The 25,197-nt window shown below is 36.2% G+C and overlaps 1 protein-coding gene across 5 annotated transcripts in view; it reads left to right on the top strand.

Moving 5' to 3' along the window:
• TMEM117 (transmembrane protein 117) overlaps window positions 1-25,197 on the top strand; it is a 499,951-nt gene that overhangs the window by 331,832 nt on the left and 142,922 nt on the right. For all 5 annotated transcript variants that reach the window (XM_035002830.1, XM_035002829.1, XM_035002833.1 and 2 more), the window contains one exon: window positions 5,229-5,326. In XM_035002830.1, the coding sequence (XP_034858721.1) occupies window positions 5,229-5,326 (98 nt within the window). The remainder of the gene's footprint in view (window positions 1-5,228; window positions 5,327-25,197) is intronic.

The raw sequence follows: 25,197 nt of genomic DNA, 5'->3' as shown, positions 1-25,197 counted from the left end.
AATAGTGATTCAGTAATTTTACACTCAGCCTAATTATTAGTCAAATATAAGAAATTAAACAATTGGTTGGAACCTACATTGTTCTCATGACCCCTTCCCAAAGAATATGTTGTAGAACAAAGTACAAGCATTGGAAGTAGTGGAAAAACTCCAGCAGAAGTACTGGAAAAGATCATTGAGTCAGTATTATTGTAGGACCAGCGTTAAAAGAAATGTGTAGTTTCCGATTGTAAACCAGAATATTAGGAGTATTCCCAGACCCTAACAATGCAGAAATGATGTATAGTGTGAGAAAGTATAGTATTCTGATTTTCTCATCTTTTTTAGGTGAGGGAAGAAGATAGCATTTAAAGATGATAAATAAAATAGGGATATGAGATATTCAAAGAGTCAAAAAGTTAATGGGTAAAATAACGTAAGTATAATAAGGTGAGGAGGGAAAGAAGGCAGAGGGAGAAGAAGTAGAAATTAAATAATTTGCTCAATGCTCATTTGTGAATAAAATCTAAATAAGTAATACATACATTAAGTGAAGTTTAATTGTAAAGGAATTAGAACAATAGAAACATTTTATATTTCAGTGGAACGCACATAATAAATGTATGGTGAGAGGAGAAAAAAGAAATGATTTACTTATTTTAAATTAAAATTTATTTTTTTATTAATGATAGTCTAGGAAGGTTTCTTTCATCTTTAAAACTTATTTGCAATTTTATGAAAAATTTCAAGGTTGTCTTAAAATTTAAGAAAACTTCTGTTAAGCTTCTTGCATATGTGACCTGAAGGATTTAGAAGAATTTTCCAGAGATTAACTCTGGCTCTGTACACTTGAAACCTTGCTTAAGAGGAAACTATTTAAATAGCTGTATCTGTACTGATATATGATGGTGTTCAAGATATATTGTTAAATAGAAAGAAGTTGGAAAATAACATGCAAAATTATATGTATGTGTTTGCTCATCAATATTCTTAAGAGAATAGCGCTTATTTCTCTTAAATGATGCTCTGCTACATAACAGCAGTCTCAAGAGTGGCACCATGTAGCCATAGTCATTGTTTTTATATTATGATCTTTTCTATTAAATCAGTATTTTTCATTAACATCACATGCTTAACATAAAACTATATCAAATAAGACTATAGATACAGTATGTAGTAGCCGTATGTGAGTAGTTTATGATCAGGCTAAGAACATAAAACGGGCAAAACTGGAGAATGATACAGGGTGCAAATCAGTGCTCAGTTACGTTACATGCATCCTCTATGAAACCTTCTCAGATTATTGCAACCTTTGGCAAGAGGTTTGACTTTTCACAGCCATTTTAGGCTGTGACATATTTTAACATTATGCTATTTCTTTATCATTTTCTAATAGTTCAATATATGATAGTCTTGTCTTTATGTAAAAGATGAGATTGATTGCCCTCTTGACTCTAAATCCAATTATTTAACACAGTCACATGAAGCGAAATGATTAGGTAGTCCTAGATGATAACAAAGCACCAATAATTCTTAGAACACCTGCTCATATCTACTGTGTGTCCATACATGATGAATAAGAAACTGAGGTACAGAGAGGTTGATTATTTTGTGCCAAATGGAAAACTAGTAAGAGACAAAACTCGGAAGTCAGCCAGGCAGCCTGACTCCAGAGCTGGTGCATGGAACAGTCCGTTACGGTGTGACCCTGATGGGTTATTTCATCTCGCTGATTTCTTTCTCCATTGGTGGACGGTGGAAAACAATGACTCACTTTATAAAGTTGCTATGACAATTGTTAAAAAAAGGACCTCCGGGAGCTTTGTAATCCATGAAGTTCTCCAACAAATGTAAGATATTACTGTTGTCACCACTGCTTTTGTGCTGCCTTTTTTGCCCCCAGGTCACATCAGCTCAGCTCACAGGGGAGCAAAGTCTCCACTTAGATTCTTGTAGAGATAAATTGCTTTTACAATCACTTACTGACTTTTAAATCTCAACATTCATGTTCTGGCTCAGATTGCACAATACCCATGCCCTAGAATAGCTTATAATTTACTGAGAAAGACTACCTGACAAGGCATAATGTGATAAGGCTGTAATGAAGTTCAGAGTTTTGTGCAAAGACCTCCTAGGGAGGAAAGGGAAAGGCAAGGACTGTGACACTCCAAGAGTTAAACAAATTTCTCCCAGCTTAGAAGGAAAGATCTGCGATTTTGAATTCTAATTATCTCCCTGTGGGAGCAGCATCAACAAGTTTTGTATTGTATTTATGCTACACAGCAACCTTTGTGCATGGTCTTTAGTTCTGCCTTTCCTGCATCTTTTCCCACAAAGACTGTCCTTGACCAACACCAGAAATGAATTTGATTTCTCTAATGCAGAAGGTAATTGGATTTTTCTTTATTGAATGCATCCCTTTAATGACTGTCTCTGCTTCTGCCAATTTAGCTGCAAGTGACCTGACATTGATCTGATGATATGACTTAAAATAAAGAGTTGGAGCTGGGGGTGAAAAGGATCAGCTGTCTGGCATCAGGAAAAAAAAAAAAGTGTGCATTTTTTTTGCCTCATCTTGCCATTTTCCTGAGAAAATGGCATATCCTTGTATATATCCTTGTATGTCATTTTTACAAAACATGCTGCTTTAATAATTGGTCATACAGCAGCAGATTGCCTTCTTCTAGAAAATATAATAAGTATTTCCCAGAAAGTGCCCTGGAGAAAACATTGAAAATTGAATAAAATCCACCCCATAATCATTCTATTCCTTGGAAATATTTATTACCATGTAGACTCTTTCTGGAACAGGGTAAATATTGCTGAACAGAATTAATTAAATCTTTTAGGAAGCTGGTAAAACATGAAATATTTATTTAAGTATTTATTTACTTAACCTTGGGGTTTTATAAAAAAATTTGACACAAGAGTTGCTATTCAAGAAAGTTACAAAGGAGTAGTGGATGAAATTGTTGTTTGGAAGAATTGAATTCCTTCCTCAAGGGAAGGTGTGATATAAAACACTTTTTATGCCCAAGAATATATGGAATTTAAATTTTTCTACTTTTGCCTTTATTCACTTTTTAGTAACAATGTAACTCACTTGATTCATGCTTATATTTTATTGTATCATCTTCCCTTTGTTAATTCTGACAAATCGGAGCTCCCGTGGCGCAATCAGTTAGCGCGCAGTACTTGTAATTCTGACAAATATCATGAATTTTCTTTGATCAAAGATACAATGCATGGGCATTAGAGTGAGAAAATAAATACTTGTAATTTTAAATTGTGAAGTAGAAAATAGATGAGAAAATCATAAATGAATTTCTTCCTAAAAATCAGTGAAATCAATGTTTTTCTCTTATGAATTTTTAATGTTAGTTGCACTCACAATTATCAGTGTAATTAGCATTTCAAGAAATTAACTGAGAGTTTGTATTAAAACCATTTATGACATTTGTTGAATTTGAAGATTCAAAGCCACATCACACAAAATCATTGTAAGCCCTATGTTACAGAGCTGGTATAAATCCGCAGTGTTACTCAGTGAAGAGCAATGAACTTCCTTCGGTTCTCATCAACCAAGAGAAACTTGGGAGTTCTAGTCTAAGACATTATGTTGAGAAAGAATATAAAGAAGAATTAAGAGTGAGTATTTCCTGGAGACTGGGCTCCTTAACCTCTGCTCAGATTGCATTTTAAATGAGCATGTGAAGCCCTGGCATGTTTCCAGAGACAATTTCTGGTCTGCTGTGTAACACAACAGGATGGGCTTGCTTGAGAGTTGATGTGCCTCCCACAGAAAGTCCAGTATGATTGAAGGGGTCATTGATCCAGAAAGACTCCCCACTGAGTAAAAATCTTTCATCATAAATTATTAAATCTCACCCATTCCAAATCAGGCCATTGTTGGAAGTTATACTTAAGTGCAGTATTAACACCTTAAGAGCAAGAGAGAAGTATATTTTAATGGACGATGAAAATTCTTCCTTACTCAATTCAGTATATCTCATTCTGTATAAATTTTCTTAATTTTGAATTGCCTTGTTTGTTTGAATGTGAACATTATTAAATGCAAAACCAGTTAATGAAATGATATTTTCTCCTCTTGAAGAGAAGGTAGATTTTCTGGAAAAGGGAAAAAGTGTGTGTGTGAGTGTGTGTACACATATACAAATACATTTTCCTTTATTAGAAGAAAGAAGGAAATTCATTCCCCATCCCATCAGACTGTTAAAAATGCTTTTATAATAGGTTACCTATTTATGATACTTTGGACATTTTCTGAAACCATTAATATGGGATGTGGCCAATGAGCAATTTATTTTGTTTATGCATTTTTAAAAACAATCATTTATATGATTTATATAAAATCCTTTTGTCATTTCTTCTTTAAGCAAATATTTTGAAGTCTTTTATATAAAAGAACCTTAGGCACTGAAAGGGATATAGAGACAAATCTTCACCTTCAAGGATTTTAAAGCCTCGTGGAGAGAGAACAGATGTACCCAGTAGGTAAAATAGAAAGTGGAAAGCAGTGAGCCACCTAAGAAGGATGGATCCAGAGCTATGGTTGGAGGGGACAGCAAAGACGTCACAGTGTGTGATGGTGATGTGACTTTGCCTAGACCTCAGAAGGTGGGCAGAATCTGTGCATGTGAGAAAGAGAGGTAGAATATTTTTGGAAGAAGACACAGAACTGCAAATGGCATGGAGGTGGGAGAATGCTAGGCTATTAAAATAAATATTCTATAAAACTGGGTCAAGTCCCATACCTCACACATCATAGAAAGAAAAAATGGAGAGAAGGGAAGGTAATATTTTGACTAGTGATTTAGGTAAAAATCTAGACAGAGAAAGAAATATTTGGATTTTGGAGTTTCTGATTTAGACAATAAACACCAATAACTATGGTATTTTATTTATTATATATGTTTTATTTCTATGAAGAGGTTAATGGTACCTTAAAGAGGCCTTCTTATATAAGGTAATCTTGATTGATGTTTTTTAAAAAAAAAATCTCAGTAGTTGACATGTTGGATGACCTTAAATAAGCTCATTCATTATGTAAAGTCAAGTTAACTACTAAAATTTTTAATTGAAAGAAGTATATTCTTAATTTTATCTCTGCATATATTCTAGCATTAATATGTACATGTTTTATTCTCGATAAAGTGCAAATTATATAAATATTTAAACCTAAATGTAAGATTTCTGAAAGTCTAAATAAGTTCCTTTTGTTGCTTCAGGTCACTGATATGATGCTTCAGGACAAACCTTATCCTGATTGGGGAAAATCCGCAAGAGCTTTCTGGAAGAAAGGAAATGTTAGGATCATTTTATTCTGGTAAGAGATTGTTTCATTTATTGATTTTTGCCTTGCATCATTCACAAAGGACTTGAGTTGGATGTAGTTTTGCTTTTTTTAAGATACATAGAGTTCTATGTAGAGAGGCATTTCCAGTGGATACTATGTTCCATTAAGATGATTAAAATCATTATCCTAATTATTTTATGAATTACTTTCTGCTTACACATTGTTGCATATACACATTTACAAGAGATATATTTGCTAATATAGTAATACATATTTTACCAGAGGTAAGAAGGTTTTTGATTCAGCAAAAACAAGCTATAATTTTCATCAATGAAATCTGCTATAAAAATGTCTCCAATAAATTCTAAATTTCCAGTATATTTGACAGGATATAATTTTGCTTTGAAGAAGTTATACAGAGAGGAAACCTCTTTACAAATTGCATCTGGCTCGTTGGCATTTCTTCTTTATGTAATTTCCCTTAGCTCTCCAGCGCAATCATTGCAATTAAAAAATAATCCATGTCTTATAAAGAACTTTGTTGATCGAGTCATCAATATTTTTGTGTATTTAAACAAGTTTAGACAGAAAAGATAGGAATAAAAGGCCAGCAAGAAGGGCACTTCTGCCTGGCTGTGTGACATTGCCCAACTGCAAAGTCAACCAGATATCTGAAAATGTGCGTGCACTAACACCCAGAGGTGCTGGGTTGATGATAGCTTGTGCTGGGTACATCCCATCCTGCTCCCCTGCCTTTTGAAATGATAGAAAAAAAAAATTGTGTGTTCTTGGATTTAATTCTGGGGGTTGGTTTCTTTTTTCCTGTACAAGCTACAAAAATCAGGGGGCAAAATATACACTCTAAGCTATCTTTGTGCTTTAACACTGTAATTAAATGTTGGTAGAGATATATAGCATTTTGAACTCAATTCTTAGAAGGTAAACAAAAGTAGATTTCAAATAGTGTTGTAAAAATGAATATGATTTTGTGGATGTTTATTTTTATCTTGTCTCTATGAGTCAAGTGTGGCCTATTTTTATGGTGCATTTAACCTTCGTATTTTTTTTCCTGCATGTCAGCTCCCCATGTAGTTTGTCTGAATAATATACAATATAATAATTATAGAAAATATTTATTGAAGATATGTTTTGCTCCAGGCACTATGCTAAGTATTTAACATTCTATTTATTTACTCATTTAATCCTGACAACCCTATAAGGAAGGCACTATTATTGTGAGCATAGGTCTCTGACTCTAGAGACCCAGTGTTTAATCATTACACTAGACTACTTCTAGGAGAACGAAGGATACATCAGTGTGCAAATTTCCAAATGATTATCCTTAATCCCTTTTTAGGTAATGGTGCTATATTAAGAATACAAGATTCTGGGGAGTCATTCCACCCAAATATTCTCTACAGAGGTTTTAGGAATCATAATTTAAAAAAAGGTAGATGCTAATATTAAAAGCATTTATGGACTATCTTAAAACAATATTAATTTACTATGATTACACAAATTTTATATTATTTAATGCATCTTCAAAGGCAGCCTGCTGATTATTGTTCAATGTGGCCAGTTACTCAGGTCACATGTATACTGTTTGTGAAAGTGAGCCATGAATATAGTAATCTGAAGGCCCCTCTGATTTTTCTCATTAGCTACTCTTAATTGCAATTGCTATTTCAGAGGAAGGGGATCCATACTGGATTTTTCCTTATGCATCTTAGTATGTTTTCCTTGAACATTATTACTCAGGTCTATATGTTACCATCCCTTTTATACAAATGGGTTTATTTTTGACCTACATGATAACATAGCTCCAATCAATAAGCTAAAGCATATTTTAAATATTATAAAAATAATTTAATTAGTCACTGTCAAATAGATAATACTCTTGAATGTAGAGCAATTCAATTCAATAAATTCACACTTACTCTTGTAGTCTTGTAGATAATTTTGTAAAATTATCGATTATTAATAATATATTTGGGAGATGGCTTTTCATTGTATATTTCAAAAGTAGTATTTCAAATCATGGAGAACATAAAATAACTAGAGGAAAATTCAAATGCTACTCTAAAAATATTTTTCCTATTTTATCCATTTCTATGCAGTTAGATTATATTGTCAACAGTTTTCATGGTTTTTAAAAAAGGAAAATCTGATGCAAAAAGTTGAATATGGAAATTATGTGGGAAGCAACGCAATCTTCTGTTTTATTCATACTTTTTGGATAAAAGAGATTTAGCAAGTATGAAGGGCATTTGTTTTCTTAGCTCTAGGAGATAACATACAGAAATCATTGGCAAGGTGAAGAGTCAGATGCTTAACTAACTGAGCCACCCAGGCACCCCTAGGTAGCATTTAACTGCCGAAGAGGCGCACTGAAGGGAGCTCTTTTCTCAGGAGCAACTGTTGTTTACAACTAGCTGGAGCCCGCATCCTTTAGAGAACCAAGCATAAACCAAGCATTCTTAACAACACAGTGTTCATACAGTGTGAGTGGGAAATAATCCTTTGCAAATGTTAAGCCCCTGAGATGTGAGGATTGTTTGAAACTGCAATACTGCTGTATATGGAAATTGATCCTAGGAGCAAAGTGTTGCTATAACAGAATGCTGGAATTTTTATCTTAAGGGCTGGACAGCAAATGGCAAAAAAAAAAAAAGAAAGAAGAAAACCTAATAATAGAAGCTAGAAAAATGGTAATACAGGTGTTATAGTGGCAAAACATTTGGTCAACACTGTGTTCTGTGATTACTTAGATGCTGTAGGAGAACTTGGAAAAACAGAATGTTAGTAATGTGTTGCTGTGTGCTTCAGTGAACAGCAGTCCACTTCCATTCCATTCTGATGCCTTGGGAGGATTATCTTTTATTTTTTATTTTTGGGGTAATTCGTATCTTTATATTTTAAAGGCTACTTTATCTAGTGCTATAATGGTTTGGGTGGACATCTCTTGATTATGATTATCTTAATCTTTACCTGGGGTTGCTGCTGTTTGTCCTGTTTTGAAGATCAGGGTCATTAGCAAAGTCTAACAAAATTGTTTAGCTTTCGCCAGACAAGGGCTAATCAAGAAATGATTATTATCTTAATATACATGGCCTGGGAAAGTAACATGATAATCATCAAATAACAATCAAATATAATAAAGTAATAAGAAAGACCTAAGAATCAGGAGAAAGTTCAGTCAAAAGGGGTTTAGCAACAGCTCTCCAGTTTGCAACCACATGGATGACCTGTATGAATGCGAGTTTCCTTTCTTTATTCTTCAAAAGGGATGTGTTTGTTATTCTGTGTGATCCTTTTCAGCTCTGCAATGCTATTTTCTATTGTAAGATTAAAATATTGAAGAGAGAGTAATTCTGTTTGCTTTGCTCCAGAGGGCAGAATATGGACTGCTGTAGTCTGAATGTTTGTGTCCTTCCAGAATTCATATTTTGAAATCTTAATGCCCAAATGATGGTACTAGAAGGTGAGGCCTTTGGAAGGTGCTTGGGTCATGAGGGTAGATTCCTCATGAATGGGATTAGTGTCTCTATAATAAAGGTTCCAGAGAGATCCCTAGCCCTCTCCATCATGTAAAGACACAGTGAGAGGGTGTTGGCTATGAACCAGGAAGAGGACCCTCACCAAATGCAACCATGCTGCTGCCTTGATCTTAAACTTCCCAGCCTCCAGACCTGTGAAAAATACATTTCTGTTGTTTATAAGCCAGCCAGTGTGTGTTATTCTGTTACAGCAGCCCAAGCACACTAAGATATGGGCTAATGAATGTAAGTCCCATGGAAGGAGATTTAGATTCATGTCTGAAAGAATTCCCTAATCATGTGAGCCTCTCAATGCTGAGTGAACTTGCCTGATGAAATGCTGGATTTCCTGTCAGTAGAAGTATTCTAGCAAAGGCTACCTCATCTATCAAGGATGCAGCAGAAGGATTTTCACATTCAATGAGAAAGAAAGTAAATCACTTCTAAATTTTCATCAAGCTTAAGGATTCTGTGACTCTACATGTTTAACTAGAAAAGTGTTACTCTTTTTTGGCTTTATGATGAGAGGGTATTAATTTTAATTTAATATGCTCTGTATAATTCCATCATAATTATGAGGAAAATTTTTACATTAGACAATAATTCATGAGAGGTTCTGGGGCAACTATAGTATGCAAAACTTTTTGCCTCACTTCCCAAATAATAAATTAGCCTGTATCTATTCTCTGGATGAGTTTTGTCTTCTAGCCTTCAGCTTTCCTTCCATCTCAACATGTTTTGTGAAGCAGTTGTCTATCTTTAATTAAAAGCTTCCTATGGGGCGCCTGGGTGGCTCAGTCGTTAAGCATCTGCCTTCGGCTCAGGTCATGATCCCAGGGGCCTGGGATCGAGCCCCACAGGGGACTCTCCCCTCAGCGGGAGGCCTGCTTCTCCCTCTCCCACTCCCCCTGCTTGTGTTCCCTCTCTCGCTGTCTCTCTGTCAAATAAATAAAATCTTAAAAAAAAAAAAAGCTTCCTCTGTGACTGAGGAAAAGCAGAACATTTCTAGCCCAACTCAGGTAACTATACCTATTAGATAAGTCACCTTAATTTTAAAAACTGCACAAAGTTAACAGGCTCCATTTAAGTCTGCCTTCTTCTAAGCAGAGAGATCAAAGGATATACTTCAGCTGGTTTTCTTGTTAGATGTAAGTTTTCTACTTCTGGATAAAAAGGTGATTGATGTTGCATTACTGTCTTGTCACATTATTGTCATATTTCTTGGGGATTTTCATTTAACTCTCAGGCATCTATTTATACCTGGGCATTAACACAATCCCATGCCCCTCCAGACTTAATTTTGCTGAATTAAGAGCAAGTATGTTTTTATTAACTTACTTAAATCAATACTTATTAAGTGCTGAATGCAATGTGAAATAGTGGTTAAAAGCACATACTCTGGAGCCAGCTGCCTGGCTTTCAATCCTGGCTTTCCTACTTACTACTGTGTATTAGTTATTATTTTGTTTTAACTGGTATTGTGATTACTGTTACGCAACACCAGGTGCTCTCCGTGGTGCTGAGAACACAACTCTGAAAGAAAATAAGGACTCTTGACAGCATAATTTTCTGTCTGATGAGAAATACAGGGTTTGAGAGGGCAGGCAATGCCAGCCTTGGGTGTGGGTGCTGTGAAGTGGGGCTTAGAGAGCTCCAGGGATGGTTTTGTAAAGGAACTAGAACCTAAGTGTAATCAGCAGGTGTTAGATGGGAGGAAAACATGGTGATTGGTTATGGGAGTGAAGCAGAAGGAAAATTCAAGGGTAGCTTTGAGTATTTAGGTTTGAGCAACTGAAGAGATGGTGATACTATTCACTGAGAGAGGACAGTGTGGTGGGGGAGTAAGTCTTGGATGTGGGCATAATAAGCCCAGACCTTCATGTTGAGCTTGATAAACTAATTGAGATATCTTATATAGTCAGTGGTATTGTAATAGTATTGTATGGTAACAGATGGTAGCTACACTTGTGGTGAGCATAGAATAATGTTATGCACTTGCCGAATCACTATGTTGTACACCTGAAACCAATGTAACATTGTGTGTCATCTATACCTCAATTAGAGAAAGAGAGAGAGAGGGACAGAGATACTTAATAAGGAGTTCTTTATAGGATCTGAAGCTGCACAGTGAGGGAATGAGACCAATACATAAGTATTACAAAAATTTGTATTTCAGTTTATATTTTTACTCTCACCTAGATGTTGTTATCTACATGTATATGGTTTTTGAAGGAATGTGAGTGAATGTTGAGTGAGGATAAAAGATCTGTGATAAAAGCTGTAGAGCTCTTTTATCTGGGAACAGGCAGAAGGATCTATAAAGAAGACAGAGAAAGAGAGGACAGAAAGAATGAAAAATAGGAAAAGTGTGTGTTATAGAGGGCAGGAGAAGAGAGAATATCAAGAGATACCGCAACATCAACAGTCAAATGCTAGACATATAACAAATAAGATCAAAATGCAGAGTGTCTATGGGATTTTGCTGTTGACCTCAGCAAGAATGGTTTTCTGGAATGTTGGACTAGAAGCCAGACCTGTACTGGGTCAAGCTGTGATTAGAAGAGGAAGAAAAGTAGGAACAGGGAGTATTGTCAGAAGATGAGAGAGAAGATTGGAGAGATGTCTATATGTTTAGAGATGAATATATTCCTTATGAAAAAATTAAATATTTACTGGTTTGCTGTTTATTGATTTGTTTTGTTCAGAGCATATTTGTTTTTAAAAAAGCTAATTTCAAATTATTTGCTGCACAGATATTGAACTAAAGCCTCTTAAATTAAATTCTGTGGCAAAAATTTACTATGTATGTAATCCTCATTCTTTAGTAGAATAAATAGTTCATAAGGCTTTAAATTAGAATACCTTTAGGGGCGCCTGGGTGGCTCAGTTGATTAAAGCATCTGCCTTTGGCTCAGGTCATGATCTCGGAGTCCTGGGATTGAGCCCCACATCTGGCTCCCTGCTCAGTGGGGAGTCTGCTTCTCCCTCTTCCTCTGCTCCTCCCCCTGCTTGTGCTCTCTCTCACTCTGTCTCTCAAATAAATATATAAAATCTTTTTAAAAATATTTAAAAAATAAAGAATAAAATACCTTTATTTTTTCTTTTTTTTAAATTTTATTTTATTGTATTAGTCACCATACAATACATCATCAGTTTTTGATGTAGTGATCCATGATTCATTGTTTTCATTTAACACCCAGTGCTCCATGCAGTACATGCCTTTAAAATTTTTAAAGGAAATGTACTAAAGTAAGAATGGTGATTAAGTTCTCTACATATTTCTGCCTATATCACAGTTCTTTTTTATTTTGTATTTAAATTCAATTTAGTCAAAATATAGTGTATTATTGGTTTCAGGGGTAGAATTTAGTGATTCATCAGTTGCATATAACACCCAGTGCTCATTACATCAAGTGCCCTCCTTAATGCCCATCACCCAATTAACCTATCCCCTCACCCACCTCCCCTCCAGTAACCCTGTTTGTACCCTATAGTTAAGAGTCTCTTATGGTGGGCGCCTGGGTGGCTCAGTTGGTTAAGCGACTGCCTTCGGCTCAGGTCATGATCCTGGAGTCCCTGGATCGAGTCCCGCATCGGGCTCCCTGCTCGGCAGGGAGCCTGCTTCTCCCTCTGACCCTCCCCCCTCTCATGTGCTCTCTCTCTCATTCTCTCTCTCTCAAATAAATAAATGAAAAATCTTAAAAAAAAAAAAAAAGAGTCTCTTATGGTTTGCCTCCCTCTCTGTTTTTATCTTATTTTTCCTTCCCTTCCCCTATGTTCATCTGTTTTGTTTCTTAAATTCCACATATGAGTCAAATCACATGGTATTTGTCTTTCTCTGACTAACTTATTTCACTTAGCATAATACCCTCTAGTTCTATCCACATCATTGCAAATGTCAAGATTCCATTCTTTTTGATGGCTGAGTAATATTCCATTATATGTATACCACTTTTTCTTTATTCATTCATCAGTTGATGGACATGTGTGCTCTCTCCATAGTTTGCCTATTGTAGATAATGCCGCTATAAATATTGGGGTGCATGTATCCCTTCGAATCAGTATTTTTGTATCCTTTGGGTAAATACCAAGTAGTGCATTTGCTGGATCTCAGGGTAGTTCTAACTTTTGGGGGAAACTCCATACTATTTTCCAGAGTGGCTACACCAGTTTTCATTCCCACCAGCAGTGTTAAGAGGGTTCCCCTTTCTCTGCATCCTCACCAACATCTGTTGTTTCCTGTGTTTTTGTTCATTTTAGCAATTCTGATAGATGTGAGGTGGTATCTCATTGTGGTTTTGATTTGTATTTCCCTGATGCTGAGTGATGTTGAACATTTTTTCATGTGTCTGTTGGCCATTTGCATGTCTTCTTTGGAGAAATGTCTGTTCATGTCTTTTGCCCATTTCTTGACTGGATTTTTTTGTGTTTTGGGGTGTTGAGTTTGATAAGCTCTTTGTAGATGTCACAGTTCTTGAGAACAGGAATAACATCCATCTTACTTTTCCTTAGGACTTAGCACAGTACGTGACACACAGTAAGCATTAAGTACATTCTTATTGAATTAATTATTTTGGTGAGGACCTTCAAATCTAGCATACTCTACAGTATTTCTGAAAAATTTTTCAGATAAGAACTTCATTAAAATGATAAAATGATAATTGAAAGTATTTTGACTTTGTGATCAATTGATGCTTTACAAGAAAATGTATAATACTTATGAGTTATTTTTTCTGAAAAAATGTTAAATATTTATTTTCAGTACTTTAAAAAATCATTTTGGTTCCAAATTACATGCTTTCCCTCCAACTAGAAAGTCCAATAAAATACTGTGAGCTGTATAACTGCATTGATGCAATATCAGCCCCAACTGACCATGAAAGCTTTTATCTTAGGATCTTCTCCTTATTTCTTAAAGGTAAGTGAGGTTTAAGGAAAAAAGAATTAAATAAGCTGGTCTTAAATTGCTTAATAGTGCCTCTCTTCCATAGGGCTTTATTCCAGTTGCTAAGACCTGAAATAGCAACATTAAGCCCAAGAGTAATCCTTGGATTTATGAATTTTTGAAAGAAAAATGCCCTTCAATAAAGGCTTAGAAAGACTGTGTAGTTTTTCTGTATAACAAGAATTGGTAGGACAGTTATTCATCTTTAGTCTTAAATCTGCTGGTTGAATGGGGTACTCCCATGAGCCATAGCCCTGAGTCTTACTTATTAAGTTTCTAAAGTGTAGGTTATGATTTCAAAAAACTCCCTTGAGTTTGCATATAATAGTATAAATGCACAAAATTAAACTGGAAACAATGAATTCTAGAGGAAAGAAGGCAGCATTTAACCAAGTATAGTGACTTGACCCATTTCAGCAGTGTGAGAATCTCTGCCTGTCTTCATTTTTTTCTCATGATGCATGAACCCCCCCCCCATCTCTAGTAGACTAGAAATGCAAGTCTTTTATAGTAACAAAACTCCAGATATCCTACAACTTGATCTGTTAGAAAGCCCAGACATTGGGTGCCTAGGTGGCTCAGTCGATTAAGCATCTGCCTTCGGGTCAGATCATGATCCCCAGGTCCTAAGATCAAGTCCTGCTTTGGGTTCCCTGCTCAGGAGGGAGTCTGCTTCTCCCTCTACCCCTCCCCCCTGCTTGTGATCTCTCTCTCTCTCTCACTCGCGCTATCTCTCTAAAATAAATAAATAAAATCTTAAAAAAAAAGAAAAAGGAAGCCCAGACATTTTCATTCTTGCTGTTTCCCCTCATCTTCCAGGAACCATTGGTGGAATACTTGAAGTATTTGTCTTCATCCTGCAAATATTTATAAAGTGGTCACAATGCAAATGTCTCAGAATAAAAAACTGCTACAATAATGTCTTTTGCTGGCATAGAAATCCTCCTTTAAAAAAGTGTTTTTGTATGTGTGCTTTCATCAAAACCTGCCTATTGGAATTAGGATATTTTTATTCAGTTGATAATTATATCAGAATAGCTGTCAGTCTTCACTTAAATCACTCCAGTTATAATTGGCTATCAGCTTTTTGCAGGGTGAGGAGCAACAAAGTCTCAGTGTCACCAAGGTACAGCTGGTTGTTAGTACCCATGATTCACTGTGGTTCACATCTGGTTCTGAGATCGGCGACCTACAAACTTAATTTTGTGGTACATTAGTCACTGTTGGAAACTCACAACTGATTGGTTTTCAAACCAGAATTGCTGATAACTGATACTCCGATGTTCTCTGCAGGGCAGCTCTGTCACCATTATCAAGTGGAAGTGAATCATTGTTTATTTTGTGAGCCATTGATCAAAATTAAGGGAGATGAAGACTCCAGGAGAGGGTTCATCCAAGACAAGTTGAGGCTTGTGACAGTTCTCATTAATGTGTGGTTTCTTTCAGGGACCAGACTGCTAATGCTGTTGGTACCCCAATCCATTGTAAATTCTACCAGCAGTGGTGGTTCCGTAATGCCAGCTCTTATTTTCAGAATATCCTGTTCCTACATTCCTTGCTCCCTGCCCCCCGCCACTGACCAGAGTCCCTTGTGCTTTCTCTCTTTTTAGAAGAAGGGATGGATGCATTAACTGTATTGAAGATTGAAATGCTTTGATGTTTGTTGTTGTGCCCAAAATATGTAAAGAAGTCATAAAACTCAACCCTAAGAAACAAATAATCCAATTAAAAAATGGGCAGAAGACATGAATAGACATTTTTCCAAAGAAGACATCCAGATGGCCAATAGACACATGAAAAGATGCTCAACATCACTCATCATCAGGGAAATACAAATCAAAACTGCATAGCAAACTGAATCCAACTATACATTAAAAAATCATTCACCATGATCAAGTAGGATTTATTCCTGGGATGCAGGGGTGGTTCAGTATTTTCAAAACCATCAATGTGATATGGGGCGCCTGGGTGGCTCAGTTGGTTAAGCGACTGCCTTCGGCTCAGGTCATGATCCCGGAGTCCCGGGATCGAGTCCCACATCGGGCTCCCTGCTCAGCAGGGGGTCTGCTTCTCCCTCTGACCCTCTTCCCTCTCGTGCTCTCTGTCTCTCATTCTCTCTCTCTCAAATAAATAAATAAAATCTTTGAAAAAAAAAAAAAACCATCAATGTGATATATCACATCAACAAAAAAAGGGGTAAAAAACATACGATCATTTCAATAGATGCAGAAAAAGCATTTGGCAAAGTACAATATCCAGTCAGGATAAAAACACTCAACAAAGTAGGTTTAGAGAGAAAATACATCAACATAATAAAGGTCACTGCGTGTGTGTGTGTGTCTGTGTGTGTGTGTCTGTGTGGCTAACATCATACTCAGTGGTGAAAAACTGAGAACTTTTCCCGTAAGGTCAGGAACAGAACAAAACAAAGATGTTCGCTCTCACCACTTTTATTCAACGTAGTACTGGAACAAAATTTTCAATTAAAACTAATATATGGACAGTGTTTATTTAGAATCAGATTGCCTCTTGTCTTTCTTAAGCCACATGTCAAAAAGTGGAACACAGGCCTCAAGACGTAAAACAGGAATTTATAGGTAGGAGACATGTTTTACATAAAATACATACTATTGACTGACTGTGTCTGTCCAAAATTCTTATGTTAAAACTTAATCCCCACTGTGATGGTATTTGGAGGGGGTGCATTTGAGGGGTGATTAGGTCATGAAAGTGGAGCTCCCATTTTGGTGCTCTTCTAAAAGAAGCACCAAAGAGCTCCTTCACCCCTTCCACCCTGTGAGGACACCGTGAGCTGGCAGTGAACCAGAAAGCAGGCTCTCACCAGATACTGAATCCTCTGGTGCCTTGATCTTGGATTTCCCGGACTCTAGAACTGAGAGAAATAAAATCTGTTGTATTTTATTATGGCAGCCCAAACAGCCTAAAACAGCACATCCAGCAAAAATAATACTTTACATATTTTACTGATTTGATCTATAAGTCTAATGTTTTATTTTGAAATGTTTCTAACTTACAAAGAAGTTGTAGGAATAGTACAAAGAGGGCGTGGCTCAGTCATTGAGCGTCTGCCTTCGGCTCAGGTCATGATCCCAGGGTCCTGGGATCCAGCCCCACATCAGGCTCCCTGCTCAGCGGGAAGCCTGCTTCTCCCTCTCCCACTCCCCCTGCTTGTGTTCCCTCTCTCGCTGCGTCTCTCTCTGTCAAATAAATAAATAAAATCTTAAAAAAAAAAAGAAGAGTACAAAGAATTCCTGTATGCCTTTTATCTATGTTCCCCAACTGACAAATTTTTAAGACATTTGCTTTAGTCATTCTTTCTCTTTCATTCACTCTATAGTTAGATAAGTATAGTATATCAATATTCATTTCCTGATTTTGATCATTGGACTGCAGTCATGTGAGCCAGTGCCCTTCTTTTAGGAAAGAATAACTATCTCATTGTATTCCCTAAATAAAGCTCTTTTCTTTTAGGAAAGAGTAAGTACTTTGTTGTTTTTTCTAAAACAAGGGCATTTTCTCCCATAAATACAGTCTAATTGTCACAATCAGGAGATTAATATTGCTGCAATACTTTAATTTACAGCCTTATTCAAAGCTTGTCAGTTGTCTCAAAATGTTCTTTATAGGACAAATAACAAAAGAGACAAATAATAAAAATAAATTTTTTTTGTTTTCATCTGATTCAGTACTCAGTACAGAAACATGCATATGTTTAGTTGTGAGACTTCTTTAATCTAGAACAGAAAACTTATCTTTTATGAAGGTATTTTTTTAGATGTGTAGTCTTTTGCAGGTACTGAAATAAAATATTTTCATTCAATGATGAGGATTTTTTAAAACTCTTCCAAAATTTGATGAGCCTTAGACAACACATCATATAGTATGAATATTTTCTTATAATACAGGCATTTAGGAACTGAAGATATTCTTAGCATAACACATTTTCAATTTGGCTCAGTGAACTTTTGAAAAGTAAATGTTGCTGTCTGCCAATCTTCTTTAAACCTGTCCTTCTATTTGTTTTATGTAGTTCAGAATCAGAAATACTTTAAACCAGCATTCAATAAGCTCCAAAAATAGACTCCACTGGGCTAGAATTGCAGAGGATGGAGTAAACATGCATCATGGTCCCAGCTCCTAAGAACCATGCAGGTGATTTGGGCAAGTCAAACTCACATAAATACAATGAATGGCAGATAACATCGGATGGTTTATGAATAAAGATTAAATTGCCTCCTACTGACCATGAGTTCCATATGGAAATGGAGCATTACCAAAGAGGGTTAGGGTAGTCATGGAAGTATTCATGGAGGAAGTTGGATTTAATTAGGCCCTTGAAGGAAGAAGAAAGAGGTCAAGAAGAAGCACAGAGAAGCAGAACCAGAACCTTCAGATGATGGAAGGTCCAGCAAGGAGCAACAAGAGTACTCTTAACAGGAAGATTCAAACAGTTTGTATTCTCAGGCCCAATGGGTACCTGGCCACAAGAAAACCTTTTTCCTGATATTAAGAACCTTGTCACAGGGCTGGGTTTCAGAGCAGGAATTGCCCACAGTTCTTAGAGGCACTGGGGTTCTGAGCAGGTGGGTTACACACAAGGACTTACCTGCAAAGGTAACACTGCTTTTCAGGAACTGCTGAAAGCCTGCCGATCATAACTAGTCTCCAGACTCAGAACTAAACAAGCGATAGTGTGGGCCCAATGGGATTCACCTAGAAATGAGTCAAAGATACTTAAAGTCCTCTAATCTCCAGTGAGAAACAGATTGACAGGTTAGGCTTTTCTTCCCAGCCGTGCTATGAAAGTCTGCAGTTTTGTGGTTTTCTTACCCTTTTCTATGGTGAGTTGAAGGAAGAGATGATGTTTTGTTTTGCTTAGTATTCCCAGGGCTTACTAGCTATTTAATAAATATTTGTTCAATTGCTGATATCAGAATAAATGAGTACAATCTTTCTTGGTAAATAAAACTGGAACCCTAGAAACTTTTTTTTTTTTTAGTAGAAAGTTACTGTGGAATGAGGACATCTTGATGGGGAGGGTTTGTCTGTATGAGTAGCCCCCATTTTGTCCTTTTAAGGTTCTCCCTCCTGGTGGGGTTGTCTTACTTGCATTACTGCTGCTATGACCACAACTTGGGCCAGGCATGCTAGGAAACATGTTCTTTGTTTCTCTTTATCATAATTAACAGAATACAAACCTTTCCAGAAAACCAGCACTAACCATTAAAAAAGAACAAAAAGAAACATTTTAAGAATGTATAAATATCGTAAACACACACAGATATTCTATATACAGGTCTGTGATCTTCTATTATCTCCTGACATCAGGCATCTGAACAATTTGGGGGACTTTTTATCTCTTTCTATTTGTTGCTCTGCCTGTACCTATTACTCTACCCAAAGTATTAGATAGGAACAATATGGGAGCCTAAACCTGCATGTAAGGATTAGCACTAGCTTTGAATCATTTCTCTATGATACTCAGCCATATTGCTTTTTCAGTCATTTCCTCACTATTGAAAGAGCCTTATAATTCTATTCCAGAATGGCTACTGTTTATTGAGTACTCTCTTTTTGCCAGGACTGGGCCTTTCACAGTCATTGTTTTATTTAATCCATACTGCCAAGGTAATCATTATTATCTGCATTTTAAAGATGAAAGCCTGTGACTGAAAGCAGTTGCATAGCTGGTGAACAGCAAAGCTGGAATTTGAGGGCGGGCAGGCTGATTTCAGAGCCTGTACCGTACTTCCCAGAGTGACCTCATTTATTCCAAGATTTTTAAGACTCTTAACACATTTAACAATGATTAGTTCTATTTTTCACGTATATATATTTGCTATAATCCTTTTTTCTCCTTGCAAATAGATTTGGGTTGACTAAAGAAAGACATAAAATGCAAGAATCCTTTGACTATATCTACTTATGTTCTAATATCCTTATATTATTGACGAAGAAATTGAAACAAAATCAGTTCAGTGACCTACATAAGGTCACAAAATTAATTAATGTCTCTATGGCAATAAATACTCAGGGATGTTGGCTCCTGGCTTAATATTCTTTCTACTGTATCACATTGCCTCTCTATATTCTCTGAAAAAAATCAATATAATTCAAACTAAAAGAATTTGCCGATGATTGGATATATTGAGATAACAGCTCTTGTAAGCCAATAGTAATAATCAGAACATTCTGTGTAGTTTAAATTGATGTAATTGTATATCATTTTCTCTCAATTACAGGAATTAGGCAAGAAAAAGATGTACAGTATATAGTTTAATATGCCAATAAAGTGTGATATATTAACAGAACCTTCACTTAAGTTCTCATATGAAAAGCCAGTTGCTGTTTTTCTTGTTTTATCTTCAGAAATTTCAAGGACTTGATTTCTTTAAAACATATTTGCAAGGTTGGAAATAAAGATTACAGTTGATATCCTAAATGCTGGCACTAACAACCACAACAAAAACCCAGCATTTTACCTGGGGACACTAGAACTGAAAAAATATTAAATATTACTGTTAGTCAAAGAAGGACTCTACTCCTGGGAAAACAGTGAGTTCAACGTTCCTGCAGAAAATATCTGTCAGAGAGGGAATAGTCCAACATTGATTGTAAGAAGAGACCAGGTGATACCTATAAAGTTTTTTGCATTCTAAAATTCTGTGATTCTGGATAGACTATTTTCTTGTCTAAGGTTATCTATGTGTTTGGACAAGGCATGCATTGCTTAGAATAATGAATAAAGCAACTCAAATTAACATGCTAAGGAAATGTAAGTTTGAGCATGCTGATTTTATGGAACACTATCCAGGCATTAGGAGCTATTCTTTGGCAGGATATTTAATGACATGAGAGATGGAGAAAAAAAATACATTGATCTAAGTAACTTTGGAAAACAGTGTATTGACTGGGAACTGAAAGACTAAAAACAAAGGGAACGAGACATAAACAACTGTATTGTAGTTGGTAAAATTATTTCTCATGAGGCTATGGGTTAGCAGTTCTGAGTCTGCTTTACATATATATATATATACTGGGGTTTATCAATGAATAAATGAATGGTGGGGGGTGGAAGCCAGATTTCTCACTGTGGAAAGGGAGGATACAGATAACCAGGGAGGTGGGACTAGCTCCAATGAACAATGTGGTACTAGATTAGAGTCAGAAATATCAACCTAAACTCATGTTTAGCTTAATATAGAGACAAATGGATACTAAGAGACATAATTTTAGATATTGCATAGATAGGTTAGAATACATACACATATTTCTTAGTTTTGTGTGCTGAGAAGGCTTAGACAGAATGACAGTGTGGTAGTAGGGGCCCAAGTCTTGGTTTCTAATGTCGTTCTTCAATAAAAGGAACCAGGGTACTTGGGACAAATAACTGATTCTAGGTCTGGGGCAGATAATAGATAAAATGATCCTGGGATATGTTGTTATACCAGAAAGTAAAGAAGTGTTCAAAAACCAAATGATGGTGGCATGTCACTCGAAAGTCAACTTGAAAGAGCTCCCAGTGGTCAAAGTTAGGACAATTTGATCAGCAACAAAATAAATGAAATAGTACTAGAGTATAATTCATAGTATCAAATAAATATCCATGAGTCCACACTGATATAATGAAATGACTGAATAGAGAAGAAGAGAGAAATCTCCTGTATAGAAGAATGCTAAATAATTTATATAAATACTTCTCCCTTCAAGATAATGAAGCTCAACTCCTTAACTCCTCATTCCTTGAGGAGGGATATGGACTAAATTTTGTGACTTGCTTCCAAAGAATAAGAAGTACTACAATAGTATGGAAAGGAGGTTTAAAAAAAAAAAAAAAAAAGTAAGCTTATAGTGGAAAAATTTGGCAAATGTCCTCCCAGCTGTGTGTTCAAGCTTGACATCATCAGTGATAAGTCATGTTGATAGCATATAGATTAAGACCCCATACATCTATAAAATGCTATCATTATATAAACATTTTGTATCTACTTGGGCTCAATTAGGAAATACTGCATTCTTATTACACTGGAAACAGAGAAGAGAAAGCCATCTATTCGAATCCTTTTCTAACAACTTGAGGGGCTTTCTCCCAAATTGTTCAGTAAACTGAAGTTACTTATAGGAGGATATTTTGTTGTTGCTTACTCCCAGATAGACCTCAAAGCTACAGCAACACATCCTTTGTATGGCCAGTATTCTAGCCTTATAATAAGATTCCATCTATGGACTTTCCTGTTTTATTTACTGACAGTGTAGTGGTATCTGAAATATTTTTATATATAGTTATATAATATATTTATATGTTATATATGTATTATATACATTTAAACACACACACACATATATGTATAGCAGACATGCAAACAAGTTAGAACATATTGTGATCTATCACTGATCATGTCTTCCTTATGAATCAACTTCTAGCTATCAGGATTTGGAGGTGTGGGAGATCATCACCAAATTTTAAATGAGACCTGTGAGGCTTTGGGTCTAAATGGCCACTTTTGGAGGACTTAATCTTTCTAAGTTGTCTATTTTGGGTTCATGTTGGGTTTTTCAGATCTCCCTCCCCCACCCATCCTCTTGACTTTCTTGATAATGATGGAAGAAAGGAAACTCTATCATTACTGATCTCCATGTGGAGTGGTTGGTTCAGCCTTATCTGTGGACAGTGTTGGCTGAGGTGCAGTTGACCCTCTCTGACCTTTTAAGTCCTATTCTGATTATGAATTCATTCGCCTCCCCCTCCTTCCCCTGCTTGAGCCTCAACAAGCCCTTTTTTGATGATTCCAGGCCTGCGCTGTCCTCTCTAGGAGGTATCTGGAGCTGGTTTAATCTCTTGAATCTAGCCACAATCCTCTACAACTGCCCTAAAGCTGTGATATCATTCTTTTGTAAAAAGACCTGCCACCTCCCTTGTGCTACAGCCAGAGAAGTTCTGGTGTGCTTGAATGACTTCGTATTTATCTGGTCATTTCTACACATTACCACTGTCCCCTTACATTGATTGTCTGCTTCATCTTGCCAGTTGGCTGGGTCCTTTCAGAAGATGAGGACTTCCTGAGATGTGATCCCATCACTCTAGCTGTCAGCACAATTCCCCCAAATCTTACTTTGTACTATTTATAAATCTTGTTGTTCACTCATCTTTTTTGGTAAATATTCCTTCCCCCATCCCCTAATCCTTATAGCTTCCCTTCTTACTTAAGGAAAACTTCATTATTATTCCATGGTTACCTGCTTCTGCCTTGACTTTTTTACACACACATGCACACACACATACCATATCCATGTATGTGCACACACACATGCACACTCAGTAGCGTGTAAGTCCCCACACACATATACTCACACATGCATGCACATACGAACATATTGAATGGATCGTAATCCTTAGTTCATGACACTTTGATTATTGATCCATGTAAGACCATCTTTTATCTATACATCTCTGTCCGTCTTGGACTTTACAGATTTCAGTCATTGTCAGTCTGCCTGAGAATCCACAAAGCACAAATATTTTAAATTCATTTCTTTTGTTCCATCTACCTCAAATCTATGTATGCATTGATATCCCTTCTCTACCCGCTTCATCTGCACTAAGTCCAGTACAAAGGGGAGCCAGGAATGAATCATGAGTTGTTAACTATATATTGTTTATCAAAGTCTTAATCTGAAAGGAAATTACATTTGGCACAATTTCAAGTGTCTGAAAGCATGGGAAGTAGGATTTGGAAGTTACTAGGAGCTTCAGTTTTGCCGGTGAAACCCTGGGCAAATAAGTCAATTTTTTTTTCTTTGAAGCCAATCTTGCCTCTATTCTTTTAGTAACCAAACCATGCCAGAGGCAATACAGTTTGCTATGATAAATCAATGAGTGCAGGTGTCATTGTAAGGCAAATGGAGAATTCCAAAAAAGCAGGATAGCTTTGTTCTCCCCAGGCGCACTTCATTTCTGTCTTTCTCAGTCCTCCTCCTACCACATCTCCCCAAAGCTGTCTTCTGGAAGCTTGAGGCAGAGCAGCCACCTATACTACCAAGCTTACAAATTCTCCTACATTCGTAAGGATGGGAATGCTGAGCTCCATGCTCCAAGATACGCATGATTTATTCGTATTTGTAGCTTTGGTAAGGTAGAGGTACTACATGCTGTCTTTTGTTCGCGTAGGATTTTCTTGTGTCTTTTTGTGGAGTGACAAATTTGGGGTAGGGCAGGGAACAAAGACTATATGTCAAAGAAAATACTATGTATGTTTAATCCAGTTGAGAAAGAACAAACCACTTTAGGTTTCCCCTCACACTTCAAAAATACAGCTGGCTGGGATTTTCTTGTAATACACAATGAAGTAACTTAGTACTTAATGAAATGAAATTGGAGTATCACGGAGAGGAAATAAACGACAGGCCAAAAAACTGCCATGAAACTACATTAAAATGTATTTGGCGTACATTGAATTACCCCAGTTGCATTGCAAAAATAGTGCAGTGATAGAGTTGCTGGAATTAAAAGGACAGAATGTTGCCAAGGTTGAAATTATCAAAGACAATTTAGTATGTGGTTTTTTTTATCCCCTGTGAATAAATGAGCTGATTTTTTTCCCTTTTGGCATAAGATGCTAAGATGATATAAATGTAGATATAGATATATAATTTTGAAACAGATCCTAATTTTACATCTATGTTATATGCACACTTCATTATTTGTTTCCATTAAAGCAATTTTAGTATATACATACCTTCTTTGCTGACTTTACCATGGTATAATTTTTCTATGCAAAATATCATAGTACTAACCACAGGTCTCTGAGGTTAATAAATCAGACACTGAGCATCATTGCTTGTTGTAAATCTGTCCTAGCTGTAGAAGACTCCAATTAAGCTGTCCTTGATTATCTGAATTATAGGTATGTTCTCTAACAAAATTGTACCCACAGTGAGTTAAAGTTACTAGACTGGTTTGGAGGAAAGAGGAAGGATACTAACATCTCTGAGACTCTCTACTAAAATTGCTGCTTTAAATATATTATCACACCTAACTTTGATAAAACCCAGTGAGCTATTATATACAGGAAGAAACCTAGATTTACCTAACTAATGTTATAAAAGCAGTTTTAAACACCCATACACATGTCTATTCTACCTCATCATACTGCTTAAAGATTCTACATTTACCTAGCACTCTAAATGTTTAATGAAAGAAAAAGAAAGAAAGAAAGAAACAAACCAATGTGGCCTCCCGCAAGAAATACCCACCAACAGTTCACAGGGGTTTTTATCCTTTGGGGGAACTACCCCAGTTACCTAAAGTTATATATATTGATCTATCTCTATATATCTCTATATATGTATAAATTAATATACATATTGATAGATACATATTATAGTGCATATTACTTACA

Source organism: Mirounga leonina, unplaced genomic scaffold (genome assembly GCF_011800145.1).
Source record: "Mirounga leonina isolate KUSES-001 unplaced genomic scaffold, KU_Mleo_1.0 Mir_126, whole genome shotgun sequence".
NCBI classification, from domain to species: Eukaryota; Metazoa; Chordata; class Mammalia; order Carnivora; family Phocidae; genus Mirounga; species Mirounga leonina.
This window is presented reverse-complemented; position numbering and strand designations above follow the sequence as displayed.